This window comes from Delphinus delphis, chromosome 6 (assembly GCF_949987515.2).
Source record: "Delphinus delphis chromosome 6, mDelDel1.2, whole genome shotgun sequence".
Lineage (NCBI taxonomy): Eukaryota > Metazoa > Chordata > Mammalia > Artiodactyla > Delphinidae > Delphinus > Delphinus delphis.
The window spans coordinates 106,633,229-106,648,825 of record NC_082688.1 but is presented as its reverse complement, the minus strand read 5'-3'; the positions used below and the strand labels follow the sequence as shown (position 1 = coordinate 106,648,825).

Sequence of the window (15,597 nt, the reverse complement as noted above, 5' to 3'; positions counted from 1 at the left end):
GTGCTGCACCCTGGGGTGTTGAGGGATGCTTAGGCCACCTTGCCACCAAGACCCTATATCCAGGAAGACTACCAGTGGTACCCACTGCAGCCACCTCCCTTCCCTGAAGCTTTGTGGAGCTTTTCTCTGCTATCTCCCCTGGGCCCAGCAAAGCCATGCCATTTCACGCCTGCTTTCTCGGATGCGTGCCCCAAGCCGGCCACCACTGCTCAGCTGATGTCAGATGCTGGAGAGAAGGGCTAAAAATAGCTCCGATTTGATGTGCTGCTCTCGGGGGCTGAGCTGGCAGCTGGCCCCTCCATCTTTCCTACACGCTGAAGGCATCTCAGCTGGAGTTGGGGGGGTGGGCGGGAGTGTGAGGTGGGGAATCAGAGGGGCTTCCGGGCCAGCCTGGCAGTGGAAGGTTGCAGAGTCCATTCTCAGACTCAGAAAGAGCCCATGGCCCACAGCCAGGGTTGCATTGGTGCACTGTTCCTGCTGTGCCAGCTTGGGGGCCCCTTGAGCCACCCAGACCTGCATTTGGGTGGTTTGAGGGGGTCCTCGGCTAGGACTTGTGTATGAACACACACATGTGTGTGCCCAAGCGGACACTGGGTACACCGCGCCGCGCCTACGATAAATTGAGAGGACACTTGCAGCCCCTGTGCTCCGTGAGTTGCGAACCTCTGCCATCTGACAGCCCCGTAGCTTTGCTTCTCTCTGAAACTGTCCAGAGAGGGGCAAAAAACCTGCCTCGTTGTAACTTATCCCGTCAGGCTGGTTGGTAAGTTATCTCTTGTCTCCAACCCAAATCCTTCCTGATTTAATTGTGCTCCTTGCACCCATTCGGGTCGTCTGCCTCGGGGAACATGTATTTTACGTATTTGAAGGTAGTGTTGCAGGCATCTCTTTGGTCAAATGAGACCGTCAGAGTAGGGGACAAATTCACCTTAGCGCCTCTGATTTGATGTTTACTATGGTGGGCTGGGGGCAGCGGCTGTACAGACGTCCCTCCTGGGGGTTAAGATCTGGCTGGAGACGCATCTCTGTACGTAAGTGACTCCAGTACAGCGTGGGCTGCGAGGAGAGCTGTAACAGGGGAGGGGAGGGGCTTCTAGGGGTGGAAAACAGGCGTGTAGCACAGCCAAACAAATCGAGGCTGAAATTTGGCTTTCCAACTTGGCATGCCATTTAACCCCTCTGAGCCTCAGTTTTCTGATGTGTAAAATGGGGCTAATAATCTAATTCATAGAATTGTGGAAAGAAGTAAGTGAACTGAGGAGAGAGGGAATGAGAGAAAGATAAGGAACAGGAGAATATAGTGTTCTGGGTTAGAAGCACCCTCTCTGGAGTCCAGCAGCCTGGTATGAGTCTCGGTAGTGGCGTCCTCAGGTGCTTCAGTTTCTTCATCTGTACATGACTGTAAGGTTCTCATGTTAAATGACTTAATACATGTAGAGAGTTTACACTGTGTCTGGTTTGTAGGGAGAACCCAGTAAATGGAAGCTATTACTATACTGAGGACCCAGTATAAGGGGAGGATGGGAGGGAAATACTTGGACGTAGGCATGGGGTAAGGCACGTGGGGAGAGCTGGGCCTGGCCCAGGGGTGGCTGCTTGGGCGTGGAAACAACAGAAGCAAAGACACAGAGATGGGCACATGCTGGGAAGGTCTGGGATGGGAGGGCCATCACGTGTGGCCAGGGGTCGGGGGCAGGTGTGGGGCGGGGGAAGGCAGGAGACTGGCCTGGCTGCACAGCCAATAGGGAGCCACCCAGGTTACTGAGTCCAGGTTAGCCTTGATTTCCTCATCTGTAACATGGGAATGGCGAAGATAATAACCTGGCAGATGCTTGCAAGCTGAACCCTGATCCTGTCTGCGACAGCTCGGATGCTGGTGCCCCTGAGATCTGTGATGGTCTGGAAGAGCTTGAAGGACTTTTCTCTATCCTGACCTGGGACCACAGGGAACAGCCGCGGGGGTTCCTACCTGGGCACAGAATCTATGTCATGCAGGTGGGAGCACAACCTTTTTGACATAGCAGCCTTGGAGCCCCCGTTAACGCCTGGTGACCCAGCTCAGCAGTCCTCAGCGGGTGACAAGCCCCAGACTGACAAGGTTCCTGCACAAGCCGCATGTAGCCCGGGACCCTGAAACCTTCCCCACCCCCCTTTTGGGCCACTTTCTTCTACAGCCACTGCATGGCCACCTGGCCCTAGATCCCTGGGATATGGTCAGCAATGGAATGGACACAAGGGGGGAGCTCCTCCACCCTTCAAAAGATGGACCAGATGAGAGTGCAGATCACACAACATCACAGTAGCCCTCAGTGCCTTTGCTGCAACCACAAGTCAGGATTCCCGAATCAATCAGGCACAGGTGGAGGTGAAGCGGGACAAGTGTGAACGGGGCTGGGGGCTGCGCATGTTCAGATGTCAGTGAACCCTTGGGTGCTTCGGTGGCAGCTGGCCCAGCTCTGTCCTTGGTGTCGGGGGCAGGATGCTGTCTGACTGGTAGCTGCAGTGCCCCGTCCTCTCTAGGGTGGGTTCCCAGCTACCAGGAAGTGATGCGCGTTTGGCTTTCCCTCTGTGCCTGCTGTGATGACAGCGAATGGTCGGGGCAGGCAGGGACCCACCCCCTCAGGGATCTGGGGTTGGATCATGTTGACACAGGGATGTGATCATGGGCTACAGGTGTCTCTACAGGTGGAGCCCTGGACGTGTGCAGTGTGTTCGTGTGTGTGGTGGTTGGTGCATGTGTGTCTGTGTGGTGTTTGTGTGGAGTGTTCATGTAGGTGGTGTGTGTGTGGCTGTGAGAGTGTGTTCCACGCCCACCCAGGATAAGGGTCAAATGCCCCTGGAGGTGTGGCTGCTTATATTGAAATACAACAAAAATATAGAGGTATTTTTAAAATTGAAGTATAGTTGACTTACAATATTATGTTCATTTCAGGTATATAGAAGGGTAATTCGATCGATATCTTTGTAGATTATACTCTGAACAGAGTAATTATAAAGTATTGACAGTATTCCCTGTGCTGTGTGTTGCGTCCTTGTGATGCAAGGGGCTCTTAATCCCCTTCACCTATCTTGCCCCTCCTGTCCCCTTAAGGGAGCTAATTTAAGTGGTAGGTATGTTTTTAAATTTCAATTTCCAATTGTTCATTAGTAGTCTACAGAAATATATTTGATTTTTATATGCTGACCTTGTATCATGAGACTTTGCTTACCTTGCCAATTAGTTCTAGGAGCTTTTTGTGTATATTTCTTGGGACTTTCTATCTAGACAATCATGTCATTTACAAATAGGGACAGTTTTATTTCGTTCCTTGCAGTTTGTATATACTTTCTTTTTCCTGATTTATTGTACTGACTGGGACTTCTAGTATGATGTTGAATAGGAGGGGTGAGCTTAGACATTTTTGCCTTATTCCTGATCTCAAGAGGAAAGAATTCAGTCTTTTTATCATTAAGTGTGATATTAACTGTTATTTTTTTTTTTCTTTTGGCCACGCTGCATGGCATGCAGGATCTTAGTTCCCTGCCCGGGGATCAAACCCGCACCCCCTGCGGTGGAAGCGTGGAGTCCTAACCACTGGACCACCAGGGAATTCCCTAACTGTTAATTTTTATAGATATCCTTCATCTATGTCAGGTTAAGGAAGTTCTTTTCTATTTCTAGTTTGCTGAGAGCTTAAAAACAGAATGGATGTTGAATTCTGTCAGATGCTTTCTTTCTGCATCAGTTAATGTGATATGTGGTTTTTCTTGTTAATATCATTGATTACATTTATTGATTTCTGAATATAGAATCAGCCTTACATTTCCAAGATAAACTCCAGTTGGCTATGGAATATCATTCTTTCTGTATATCACTGGATTTGTTTTGCTAGTATTTTGTTGAAGATATTTGCACCTATGTTTATAAGGGATATTATCTGTAGTTTTATTTTCTTGTATGTGTCTGGCTTTGATAGAGTCATGCTGACCTCATAAAGTGAACAGAGAAGTGTTCTTTCCTCTTTTATTTTTTTGGGGGAAAAAAGTGTGTAGAATCCGGCTAGTTCTACTTTAAATGTTTGGTAGACTACTTTTTTTCTTAAAGCGAATTCTCTAAGCTTCAGGCCCCACAAAACCTAGACTCAGTCCTGTTTGGGGCTTTGAGGATGAGTTGCTGTCCACAATCGGAGATTTCAAAATGCTGCTTCTGAGGGTGTCATAAGAAGCAGCAGGGGCCTATAGGTCCAGACAGGTGAAATTATTCAGCCTCCTGCTTTTGCAGAAATCACTCATTTCCCTTAGATTTAGGCAGAGCTATAGCTGACTCCCAATGGGGTAACACGATTTGGGCAAGACCTCTGATTCGCCTGAACCATGACTGACTGTGTGACTTTGGGGAAATCACTTATCCTCTCTGAGTCTCAGATGAACCAACGGGAAAAAGATGACAAATGTGTCTCCTTCACAGAGCTGCTATAAAAGTGAAAATGTGCTCAAAAAACTATAGAGAGTTCTCCTGGAGGTATAAGGAACTTTAAACAGTTCCATGGTTTACAAAGTAAGGGGAGGATACAGACTTGGAAGGAGAATAGAGTGGACCGAAGGAAAGACAGGAGGAGAGCCCCTTTGCGGGGGGGGGGGGCATCTATTTGCTCAGCCTGTCCTAGGGTCCTGCTCTGGGCCAGGCATTGTATAGATGAGGACACTGAGGCTCCCTGAGGGTAGGAGATGTTCCCCAAGGCAACACAGCCAGTGACAGACCTGGAAGAGAGCCCAGGTGTTGGGGGCAAACAGTGATTTTCCACTGTAGTGAAGGGAGCAAGTTGGACCAAGTTTAAAAGAGAAGGGACAACTGGTCTACCTCTGAGGGGGCGTGTGGGTAGGAGTTGAAAAGCACTGGCCCCAAAGCAGACTGCTGGGTTTGAAGCCCTCCTCAACCCCTTACTTAGCTGGGTAAACTGAAGCACATTTCTTAACCTCAGTGCTTCAGTTTACCATATGTTGAAGTGAGGGTAATAGTGCATCTACCCCATACATTTGTTGGAAGGATTAAATGAGCTAATAAGTACAAAATGCTCAGAACAGTGCCCGGTACATATATATGAGTGCCACATAAACAGGGGTATTATCTGTAAAGATGCTAGGCCATCCTTAAGGCTCTAAGAAGCCACAGAAGGATGGCGTTAACAAAAGGTAGGCAGAAGCTTAGAGGTCCTCCCGTCCGCCCTCTGTTTTGGATGAATCCAGCAGGCCCGGCCTCGGGGGTGACTCGCCCAAGGTCGTGCAGCCCTGCAGACCATAGGCCAGGCCCAGCTTTCCTGAGTCCTCACTCCATGGGGACACGCTGTACCCCTGCTTTTAGATCCGTGCGTTTCATGATTCTTAGGAGAGAATGGTGTGACAGGAGGCTACACAAAATCCAGGCGGAAGCAATTCAGGAGGAGGAGAGTTGCGTGTCTTCTCTCCCGCACTACCTTTCCCGGGGAAGGTGAGCTTTCTGGAACCTGCCAGGGAAGGGGAGAAGGTAAGGGAGCAGCAGCCCACCGTGTGTCGCCTGCAGATGCCGGGCTTTCCCATGGGGACTCGTCACACCTGGGCCTGCCCCCAGGCCTCGCCTGCTGCCCCCTGCACCCCAACGCTGCCATCGCGTCGGAAGGTGCAGGCCTTAGGGGGCCGCTAGCTGGGGATGAGATCAGTGCGCGGAGCAGCCTTCCTGCGTGGCTTAGGGTCTGGCGCCACCTTGTGGCCACGGGCCAAGGCTGTCTTTGCACAGGGGCCGAAGGCTTAGCAGGAGGCCGCTGGCTGGGCGGGCGGAGAGATCACCTAGACCCACTGTGGACTTTACAAGGTCTACTGGGAACCCAAGGACTTAAGGATAGAAGAGAGGGGTGCAGGAGCCAGAGGGGGTGGAATAGGCCGAAGGCCCTTGATAGGGAATTTTGAACTGGACTCTGATTTAGCTCCTCCTCCACGGTGGGTGACTGTGTGAGCTGGTGTCCCTGCGAGGCAGGATTTCCAGTTTGGGTCTTGGACTCGATCCCAGTGCACTCTGGGCTCCTAGCATCTGTTTGCTCATCGGCGGGGAGAGGCTCTGGCTTTGCCCACTCCCACCCTCATCTACTCCCATATTTGGGGATGTTCTCACAGAGGAAATGCAAGCTTGGTTTCTCTGGCAGGTGTTACGGTTGAACCAGCATTTCTGGGCTCGTTGTCTTCCACTGCACTGGCCAAGATGGGCAGAGGGGCTTGTGGCTCGGGGAACATGGGGATGGCGGGGCGGATCGAGTTGCTCCCTCTGCCCTGGTAGGGCAGACCTAGGTGAACCTGAGTGTCGCTGTTACCGTGGCCTGGGACCTGGAAGCATAGGCTTGGCTCTGCTACATAATCATTCCTCCACCTTGAGCCACCTTCTGAGTCTAGGAGAGGTAGAGGCTGTGGTCCGAGTGCACCCCTGAGAGAATATAGATTTGTGGTCTGGCCCCTGTGGGAGTCTGTGGCCCACAGTACTGTGCGTTGCAGGTGCCGCATCTGGGCAGAGCTGAGGTTTGGAGCACAGAGACCACAGCTGACCTGGGAGACCCATGGCACCAAGGCTCTGCCGGCCACAGGGCGGTTCTGGGTGCTGGTGTGGAGCCTCTGGACCCGAAGCCCTGCTTCATCACCTTCACCTGTGCGCCTCGTCCCCCACTGCTCTGCCTCCCGGGCCATCATCCAATCTGACTAATCTGACCCTCCCCTCTGCCCTAGATTCAGAGTCGGACTTCCCAGCGCCTCCCAACTACTTGTGACCACAGGTCCTTAGGGCCAGCCTCCCACCCAGGCTCTTCCTACTGCCACCTCATCTAGTCGGTCTTCTCTTTCTGGCCCCAAATTCTGATGTAGCTTCCCTCTCCTTTGTCTCTTTCTCTTTCCATTCTCTCCTGCAGAGCTCTGTCTGTCTCTCTGTCTCTTCTCTCTGTGTGTCTGTCTCTGTCTCCCTCTCTGTCTCTCCATCTGTTTCTCTCTGTGTCTCTCTGTCCTTGTCTCCGACTTTGTCTCTTTATTTCTCTCTGTTCCTCTGTCTTTCTGTTTCTGTCTCTCCCTATCTCTCTGTCTCTGTCTCTCTGTGTCTCTCTGTCTCTGTATCGCTCTATGTCTCTATGTGTGTCTCTCTGTCTCTGTGTGTCTCTCTGTCTCTGTCTCTGTATCTCTCTGTCTCTGTCTCTCCATGTGTCTCTCTGTCTCTCTGTCTCTCTGTGTGTCTCTCTGTTTCTGTCTCTCTGTGTGCCTCTCTGTCTCTCTGTCTCTGTGTCTCTCTGTTTTTGTCTCTCTGTGTGTCTGTCTCTGTCTCTGTGCCTCCCTGTCTCTGTGTCTCTCTGTCTCTGTGTCTCTCTGTGTCTCTCTGTCTCTGTGTCTCCCTGTGTGTCTCTGTCTCTCTGTCTCTGTCTCTCTGTGTGTCTGTCTCTGTGTCTCTGTCTCTGTGTCTCTCTGTCTCTGTCTCTGTGTCTCTCTGTCTCTGTCTCTCTCTGTCTCTCTGTCTCTGTGTCTCTCTGTCTCTGTCTCTCTGTGTGCCTCTGTCTCTGTGTCTCTCCATCTCTGTGTCTCTCTGTGTCTCCATGTGTCTCTCTGTCTCTGTCTCTCTGTGTGCCTCTCTGTCTCTCTGTCTCTGTGTCTCTGTCTCTCCGTGTGCCGCTCTGTCTCTCTGTCTCTCTGTTTCTGTCTCTCTGTGTGTCTCTCTGTCTCTGTCTCTGTGCCTCTCTGTCTCTGTGTCTCTCTGTCTCTCTGTCTCTGTGTCTCCCTGTGTGTCTCTGTCTCTCTGTCTTTGTCTCTCTGTGTGTCTGTCTCTGTGTCTCTCTGTCTCTGTCTCTGTCTCTCTGTTTCTGTCTGTCTCTCTGTGTGCCTCTGTCTCTGTGTCTCTCCGTCTCTGTGTCTCTCTGTGTCTCTCTGTCTCTGTCTCTGTGTCTCTCTGTCTCTGTCTCTCTGTGTGCCTCTCTGTCTCTGTGTCTCTCTGTATCTCTCTGTCTCTGTGTCTCCCTGTGTGTCTCTGTCTCTCTGTGTGTCTGTCTCTGTGTCTCTCTGTCTCTGTCTCTGTCTCTCTGTGTGTCTCTCTGTCTCTGTCTCTCTGTGTGCCTCTCTGTCTCTCCCTGTGTCTCTGTCTCTGTCTCTCTGTGTATCTGTCTCTGTGTCTCTCTGTCTCTGTCTCTCTGTGTGCCTCTCTGTCTCTCTCTGTCCCTGTGTCTCTGTCTCTGTCTCTCAGTGACCCCATAGCTTTACGGGTCAGGTACAACAACCTCCCTGCCCCTTTCCTAGCCCCTCCCCTGGTCCTTTGATTTTGGGAACTTACAGATGGAGGCTCAGAGAGAGGCAATGACTTGTGGGAAGTGGCGCAGCCAATAAATGACAGAACATGGAACGGAACAGAATTCAGGGCCCTTTCACTTCAGAGCCTCAGTTTCCCCAGGTGTTAAATGATGACAACCAGACCTGCCCCACAGGGCACGGCGGGGCCTCCGGAAGATGCCTGGCCTGCAGTGCCTGGCGAGGCTGGAGCCCCCGGCCTCTCCACGCCGGCCCCGACACCGTCCCCGCTGCAGTGCCTCCTTCCCCTTAGATTTCTGCAGGGTTGTTCTCCGCTCACTCCAGGGAGTGTATGTGCAGAAAATAAGGTGTCCGTCCCAGCCTCCCGTGTGGGTCTTTTCAGAGATCCAGTCCCTTAAAGGCTCTCAGGAATCTAGAGAAGCAGCCATCAGGTGTTCGTCAGGTGTCGGATGCGCTCGCCGTCACCAGCACGTGTGGTTCAGGTCACACCGATGGTTCAGGTGGGCTGCTTTGTGTCCCGATGCCCACTCTGGGGGCCCACTCGTTCCTCTGTGGGTCCAGTACACGCTTAGTGCACAGGAGGGAGGCCCACTGTTTTGGACCTGGAGAGGGCATCAATTACAGTTTTAAATTATTTTACAAATGTATGTTTTTGCGTCTTTGCCTCTAAAGCATGGGCTTCACTAACGTCGATGCAAGGTTCTTGGGCAACACCCACTTCTCCCTTTGCTCCCAGGGGGTGGGGGGTATAGAGCCCCTGCCTGTGAGCCTCTCAGGAATCCGGTGTAAACGTGGGCATGAGCTGCCTTCGCCGTGTTGTGACAGTGCTGCCCTGCAGGAGTCTGAGCACTGGGGGCAGGAGTCTTCCTTCTGCATCCACAGCCAGGAGATGGCGTGAACACAAACAAACTCAGGTGTTCGTGAGAGACAGAGAAGACACGAGAAGGGGGCGCGGGGAGAGAGACCGGGCGGTGGGACAGGAGGGGCGGGCAGGACCCCATGAGCCGAGGGAGGAGCTCGGATTTTATTCTGAACGTGACGGGAAGCCACGGGCGTGTTGAAAGAAGGTGGTGACGTGATTGCATTTGTGATTTTCACAAAGCACCTTGGCTGCTGTGCAAAGAATGGGTTGTTCTGGGGCAAGAGTGGACCCTGGGAGACCAGTTAGGAGGCTTCTGCTTCGATCCAGGAGAGATGGTGGTGGCGGGGACCAGGCTGGCGGTGGTGATGGGGACAGAGAGAAGGGACCGTCCAGCAGCCCCAAGTAGGCCCCTGACGGTGCTTGAGGACAGTGGGGACTCTGTAGGGGGGTCGACCATGCTCTCAACCTCTGTGATTCCGGCTCGGCCGTTTAAAAGACACAATGATATACATTCCCAGGGGGCGGCCAGGGACGCAAGTGTGGCTCTGTCCTGTTGTCTGTGGCCTCAGTTTATATGCGTATTCTTGATCCTAACTAGGCCCGCAAAGTGTGCCTTCTGAACCCTGCTTTTGTCCCGGCGCTGCCGGCTCCTCTGGGCCTGGCCTGGCCCCAGAGACGGCTGGCTGGCTTGGACGCTACCTTCCATCCTCCCCTTGACTGTGGCTAGGAGACAAGCTTCCGAAGTTTAGGTGACAGTGAGGCAGGCCTGGGGGCTTTCTCACGTGGACCTGGATACGTGCCCAGCACGCGGATTATCTCCCTAACCTTCCCGCCAGCCGTGTGATGCTGTGATTCTGCGGTGTGAAAGAAGAGTAACAAGGACACAGAGTTGGGTAATTAGTCCAAGGTCCCACAGTGAGCAGATGACAGAGCCGGGATCTGAACCCAGAGCCCGTGCCCTCTGCCTGCACCTGCTCCCTTTGCCCCTTGTCCCTCCTGGGTGGAGTGGGCTCAGTGGTTTGTGTGACTGAGTCTTGGGCTATACCTGGATAGAGGCTCCATTGCAGGCCGTCCCTAGTGTAGAGCGGGGCACGCACGAGCTTTGGTGTCCAGCAGCCTGGGGCCACCTCCTGGTTGCTCCGCCATCGGGTCTGGAGCCTGGGCAAGTGAGTCCCGCCTGTCTGTCCTACGTGGGAACTACACCTGCCTGTCGCCTGGGACCCAGGCAACATGCAGTCGCCAGCCAGCCAATGATACTTAGTAAGAGCTTCATAAATGCTAATTCCCTTCCCTCCTCCTCCAGAGACGTGAAAACCCTGCAGGAAGGTTCCCCCTGGGACCCGGAACTTCGGCCAGCCCACCTGCTCCCTGAGCTCACCTGTGGTGCTTCCCTGGCAGGCCTGTGAGATCACCTGGTCCCACTCTTCCATTTCTTATTTTACAGATGAGCAAAGTGAGGCCAGGGAGGGGACAACTTGCCTGGGACCCGTTCCCTGGCCTGCCCCCACCCCACCCCACCCCGAAGCCTCAGCACCCCGTCTGTGGTCCGGCAGAACCCCTGGAGCTGGTCCAAGCACCTGGAAAACCTCAGCGCCAAGGAGGGGATGCTAGTCTGTGGGGACGGCCTGACCCTCCCACAGCTCCCACGCCGACCCACGCTCTCTGTGTTCTGTCCCGTCTCTCGGCAGGTATATCCGCACCATGTACCTGGGGATTCAGAGCCAGCGGCAGAAGGAACACCAGCGACGCTTCTACTGGGCTATGATGTACGAATATGCAGACGTTAACATGCTGCGCCTCCTGGAGACCTTCCTGGAAAGCGCCCCCCAACTGGTGCTACAGCTCTGCATAATGATCCAGAAGAGCCGCGCCGAGACGCTGCCCTGTGAGTCCCCTCCCCCTCCCCGGGGCTGGGGGCGTCGCCCTGACCCCGAGTCCTCACTCCCCCGCACAGGACTTCTGCGCCCCTGCGTGCGAGCCTGCCCCGCCGTCATGTGAGCAGAGGAGAGCCGGGTCTCTGTGTCCCTGGAGCAGCAGGGCGGAGGGCCCTAGTCTCCCAGTCCTGGTGGGGGAGAGGCCCCTTATCTTGGCGCTGGCCTGAGCCACGGTGTTTGCACACATGCGGGCTATGGGGAAGATGCCTTAGCCGAGAGGCATTAGCAGTGTTAGACGTTTGTAAGCTGTGGTGCTCCTGCTTTAGACCCATGTAGAAAAGGTAGAAGCCCCACTTATAAAACAGGCTCGAGTAGCTCTGTTCTAGGTAGATGCGGATGGGGGTCCAGAGCCCAGCATGCCCCGCCCACTGGCCGCACCTCCCTACTCCTGGCCATTGTGGCCCCAGATGGTCTCGGAGCGCCCAGGGCCCGGTCTGGACACTGGTCTCTACAGCAGCGGGAAGCCTCTGGGGGCCACCTGACTGCCCACCTGACTTTCCACATTGGCCTCCTCTGGTAAAGGTGGAGTCTCACCCCAGGTCGCCAATGTCAGGGCAGACCCCAGGTCAGACCAGCCTGCAAGTGTCATTGTAGTGTCAGAGCCCATTTCAGCAGGGCTGGAGCTCCAGCAGGGGAGAAGGTCTAGGGTGACGAGGGGCTGGAGATCACAGCACTTGGGGGGCTCTGGGGACGTTTTGCCTGGGGAGGACTTGAGCTATGTGAATTTCACCATTTGAAGGGATGTCAGGGAAGGATGATGCTCCAAAGGGTCTGGAGGGAGCTGCAGGGAGACCGTTATCGATTCTACATGTGGGAGACGTTTCAAACAGCAGGAGCCGTCCAGGGATGGAAAGACTCTCAGGAAGTAGAGAGCTTCCCGTCGTGAGGAATAATCAAGCAGGACTGTTGCTGCAGGGACTCAGCCCAGAGGTTCCTGACTCGAGAGGGCTCGAGCATGTGTGATCTGGAGTAGCAAGGCAGCTGGGGCAGAGGGTCTGTTCGCCATGCCCACCTCTCCCTGGCCAGTGGGGCCTGCTGGCCTCCTGGGTCCTCACCTCTGGGCCCACAGCTCCCCAGCTGCTCCAGCGGGCCCTGGGTCCCACCAAGTTCATGAATGAGCACCTGTAGGGGGGGCTTTCCAGCGGGATACCCCCTTGCCCCACGTGGCCCCAAGCTCTGGCCTTTCATTGAACCTCTATGCCTCTTTGGTATAACGGGGGAGATGACAACCGTACCTAATTTGGGGGGAATGCAATGATATTCGGCACGTAGAACACTTTGTTACCCAGCTCTGCAGGCATCTAAGGGGGTGTGTTTCGCATTGCCAGGGAAGTGGCATGGGCACAATCCTGGGTGACCCCCCATCTTCCGCCCCGTGGGTCATGCTGCCCCAGCTGCCTTGCTGAGCCCACTCTTTCTGTGATCACTGCTCAGGTTAGAAATGCAGAGAGGCTGGATGTGAAGTCCGCAGAGAGGAAACTCGAGGGGCAGCCGATGTTGCTTCCTAGGGGTCCTCCTGACATGGGAGCCCAGGCGGCCCACGTCAGCAAAGGCTAAGGGGCCGCTGGGCGAGCCTTTGTCAGCAGGAGCCTGGGAGTGACAAGAGCCAGGCTACTTTGGCCTGGGGAAGCACTCCCTGGCTCTTCTGCCCACATGCCTGTCTTTTCATGCCAGCAGCTCAGAGGTTGGGGGAGCACTTCCCCACGTGTTTGGTGAATGGAATAGTTATTTCTTGAAATAGACGTGCACAGTTAAATACATTTGGGGGCTGCTGGGCCTGACAGAGGTCAGTGGCAATCTTTGCTGTTGGGCTGTGAGTCCCCAGGATGAGGGTCTGCAGGGCTGGCTGGGGTGATGGGAAGGAAGGAAACCGGCCGTCACTGTCATGGAGCATAGACTGTAAGCTCTTGGCATGTTCTTTTTCCTTTTTTAAAAAATATCAACCCTTTAATTAATTTATTTATTTGGGGGGCACATCGTGCGGGATGTGAGATCTTAGTTCCCCGACCAGGGATTGAACCCGTGCCCACTGCAGCGGAAGCACAGAGTCTTAACCACTGGAGCCAGAGAAGTCCCATGTTCCTCTTTCTTAACTTCTAGAATATCTGCTCATCACTGGACCCTTGTGTTATGGTGGTAGATGCCTTCCCTCTCTTTTCCCATAAAAAGCTGCATGAAATGTATGCCCTTTAAAGAAAACCATTTTAAATAGTAGAAATTGGAGGAGAGGAGACAAAGTCTGTGAACTTGGAAGGGACATGTTGGCGACGTGGACTCTGTGAGTTCTTAGAGGACCGTGGCCTGGAAAGATGGGGTGACTCCGCCTGCTGCTGGACAGCTGTGTGACCTTCAGCAAGTGACCGAGCCTTTCTGTTCCTCAGTTTTCTCGTTTCTGAAATGGGGATAATATTGGTACCTACCACAGAGGGTTGTTCTGAGCATTTTTGACGTGATGAATGTCAAGGGCCTCGGGCCGCATCTGGTCATTTTGTGGTTGGTGATGGTCGAGCTCTTACTGCAGATACACTTTCTGAATTGGACCACGAGTTACTAGTGAGATCATGGCTAACTGGCCTTGTTTGGTGGGCTTTTGGTGACACCTGTCCACTCTATACCGCTAATGCTAGTAGATGGCTAGAAAGATCACTATTGCTGTAATAGGTGAGTTTTCCATGGATCTTGTCCAATGCCAACCTCTTCCACTTTTGCCAGCTATCCACCTTTTATTCCTCTTTTATCACTGGGTTAGCAGTACAGTATTTGGCCTGCAAGATGGATTTGTATCCAATTTACCCACAAAACCAGACTCAAGTCAAAAGATAATATTGGGTTAGCCAAAAAGTTCGTTCGGGTTTTTCCGTAACACCTTAAGGAATCTTACGTAAAAACCCAAACGAACTTTTTGGCTAACCCAATAGTAACAGTAATAATAAATCATGGAAATCTTATGCTAGAGTCATTTGGGTACTTCAGTGGGGTCTTACTTAAATCTGATGTCTTGAAAGTTTAAATAAAGATATAAAAGGGGCATGTTATCTGATATGCCACTTACACTAGTAGTGAGTCTTTTGTCTGCTGAAAGCTTCACGAGGCTTCTAGGCTGTGACAGAGTTTGGAAAGCAGTCCTGAATAGTGAGAAAAGCCCGACAGAGCTGCGTATAAATTCCACCTCCACCATTTATTGGCTTTACGACACGGGGCACGTTAATTTCCTAACTGGGCTTCTTCATCTGTAAAGTGGGCATAATAACTGCTTTTGGGTGGTGGTGAAGGTCTAACGAGCTGCACGTACCCCTCTACAGCACGTTGGCTGGCGTAGTAGGGGCACTTGATACAGTCTGCCGTTCAACAAGATGCATTAAGTCAGGAGCCGTACTACGTGCTGAGGGTAACAGGGAACAGATGTGGTCCGGGCCCTCATGAATCTTCCATTCTCTCTTGGGAGACATAACAGAAACAGCTAGACAGCTAGCACGCTGTGGGAAGTGCCTTAAGCAAACAATCAGGGTGCCAAGACCACAGTACACGGGGTGGGGTATGGAGAGAGCTTATTTGAGCAGGAATGTCAGAGGAAGCCTCTGCAGAGAGTTGACATTTCAGCTGAGCATAAACACTGAGGAGCCAGCTATGGGAGAAGCAGATGCAGCCTTCCAGGCAGAGGGGACAGCATGCGTAGAGGCCCTGAGATAGGAAACGCCTGGCTTGCTCTAGAAAATGAAAGGACTCAGCACAGCTGGAGGTTGGCGGTGTGGGGAAGGAGAGTGATGTGCGGAGGATGGAGGGGAAGGCAGGGGCCTGGCAGCTTGGGTTTATACCAGGTGCCGCGGGGAGGGTTATGTAGGAAGTCTTTTAAAGAAGATGCCCTCTCCTGCTGTGCAGGGAGGAAAACAAGAGCTGAGCCAGGAACGCCGGTTAGAGGCAGCGGTGGAGGTCCAGGGGTGAAACGATGGGGTTGGAGTGTTTGGGGGTGGAAGCCAAGTGCACGGGCTGGAGGGCTGCTCTGGAGCGGAAATCAACAAGACTTAGCAGGCCTGGTGCAGGCAGTGATAGAAGGAGGGCTGGGGGTTTCTAACAGGGTATGCTGTTAGAAATCCCCTCTACGGGGACTGGGTCAAGGGTTCGTAGCTCTGTCACCTTTCCTGGCTTTTTGGGTTTTCTGACCCTCCCACGTGAACATCGGCAGGGCTGGCGAGCGCCACTGGCGACACCCACACGGCACCTGAGCCTGCCTTTTGGGGTTGAGCTCACCGTGAGGAGTTATCCGCCTTACAGGGCTCTGATGACCTCTCGCCCGTGGCCTCACGACCCCACTTGTCAGGCACCTGCTCTGCTGTAGGCAAGATGCTGTGTCAGGAATGGGTTTGCAAAGATACCTACCCTTCGGTAGGTGTTCTTAAACACCAAGCCCTTAAGCATTGGTTTTCTTTTAAACAAACGTTGAGCTCTGAGATACAAATAGGCCTCTTGTCTTTCCGTCCCTTTGGTGCTAACCTCCCTAATAGTTTCCTTCTTTCTTAACCTCAC

At 53.2% G+C, this 15,597-nt stretch overlaps 1 protein-coding gene across 1 annotated transcript in view; it reads left to right on the top strand.

The window, feature by feature from the left end:
- The window catches only part of XKR6 (XK related 6), a 270,536-nt gene that overhangs the window by 237,899 nt on the left and 17,040 nt on the right, over window positions 1–15,597 (top strand). Inside the window, exon 2 of the mRNA XM_060015262.1 lies at window positions 10,828–11,024. Coding sequence (XP_059871245.1) covers window positions 10,828–11,024 — 197 coding nt within the window. The remainder of the gene's footprint in view (window positions 1–10,827; window positions 11,025–15,597) is intronic.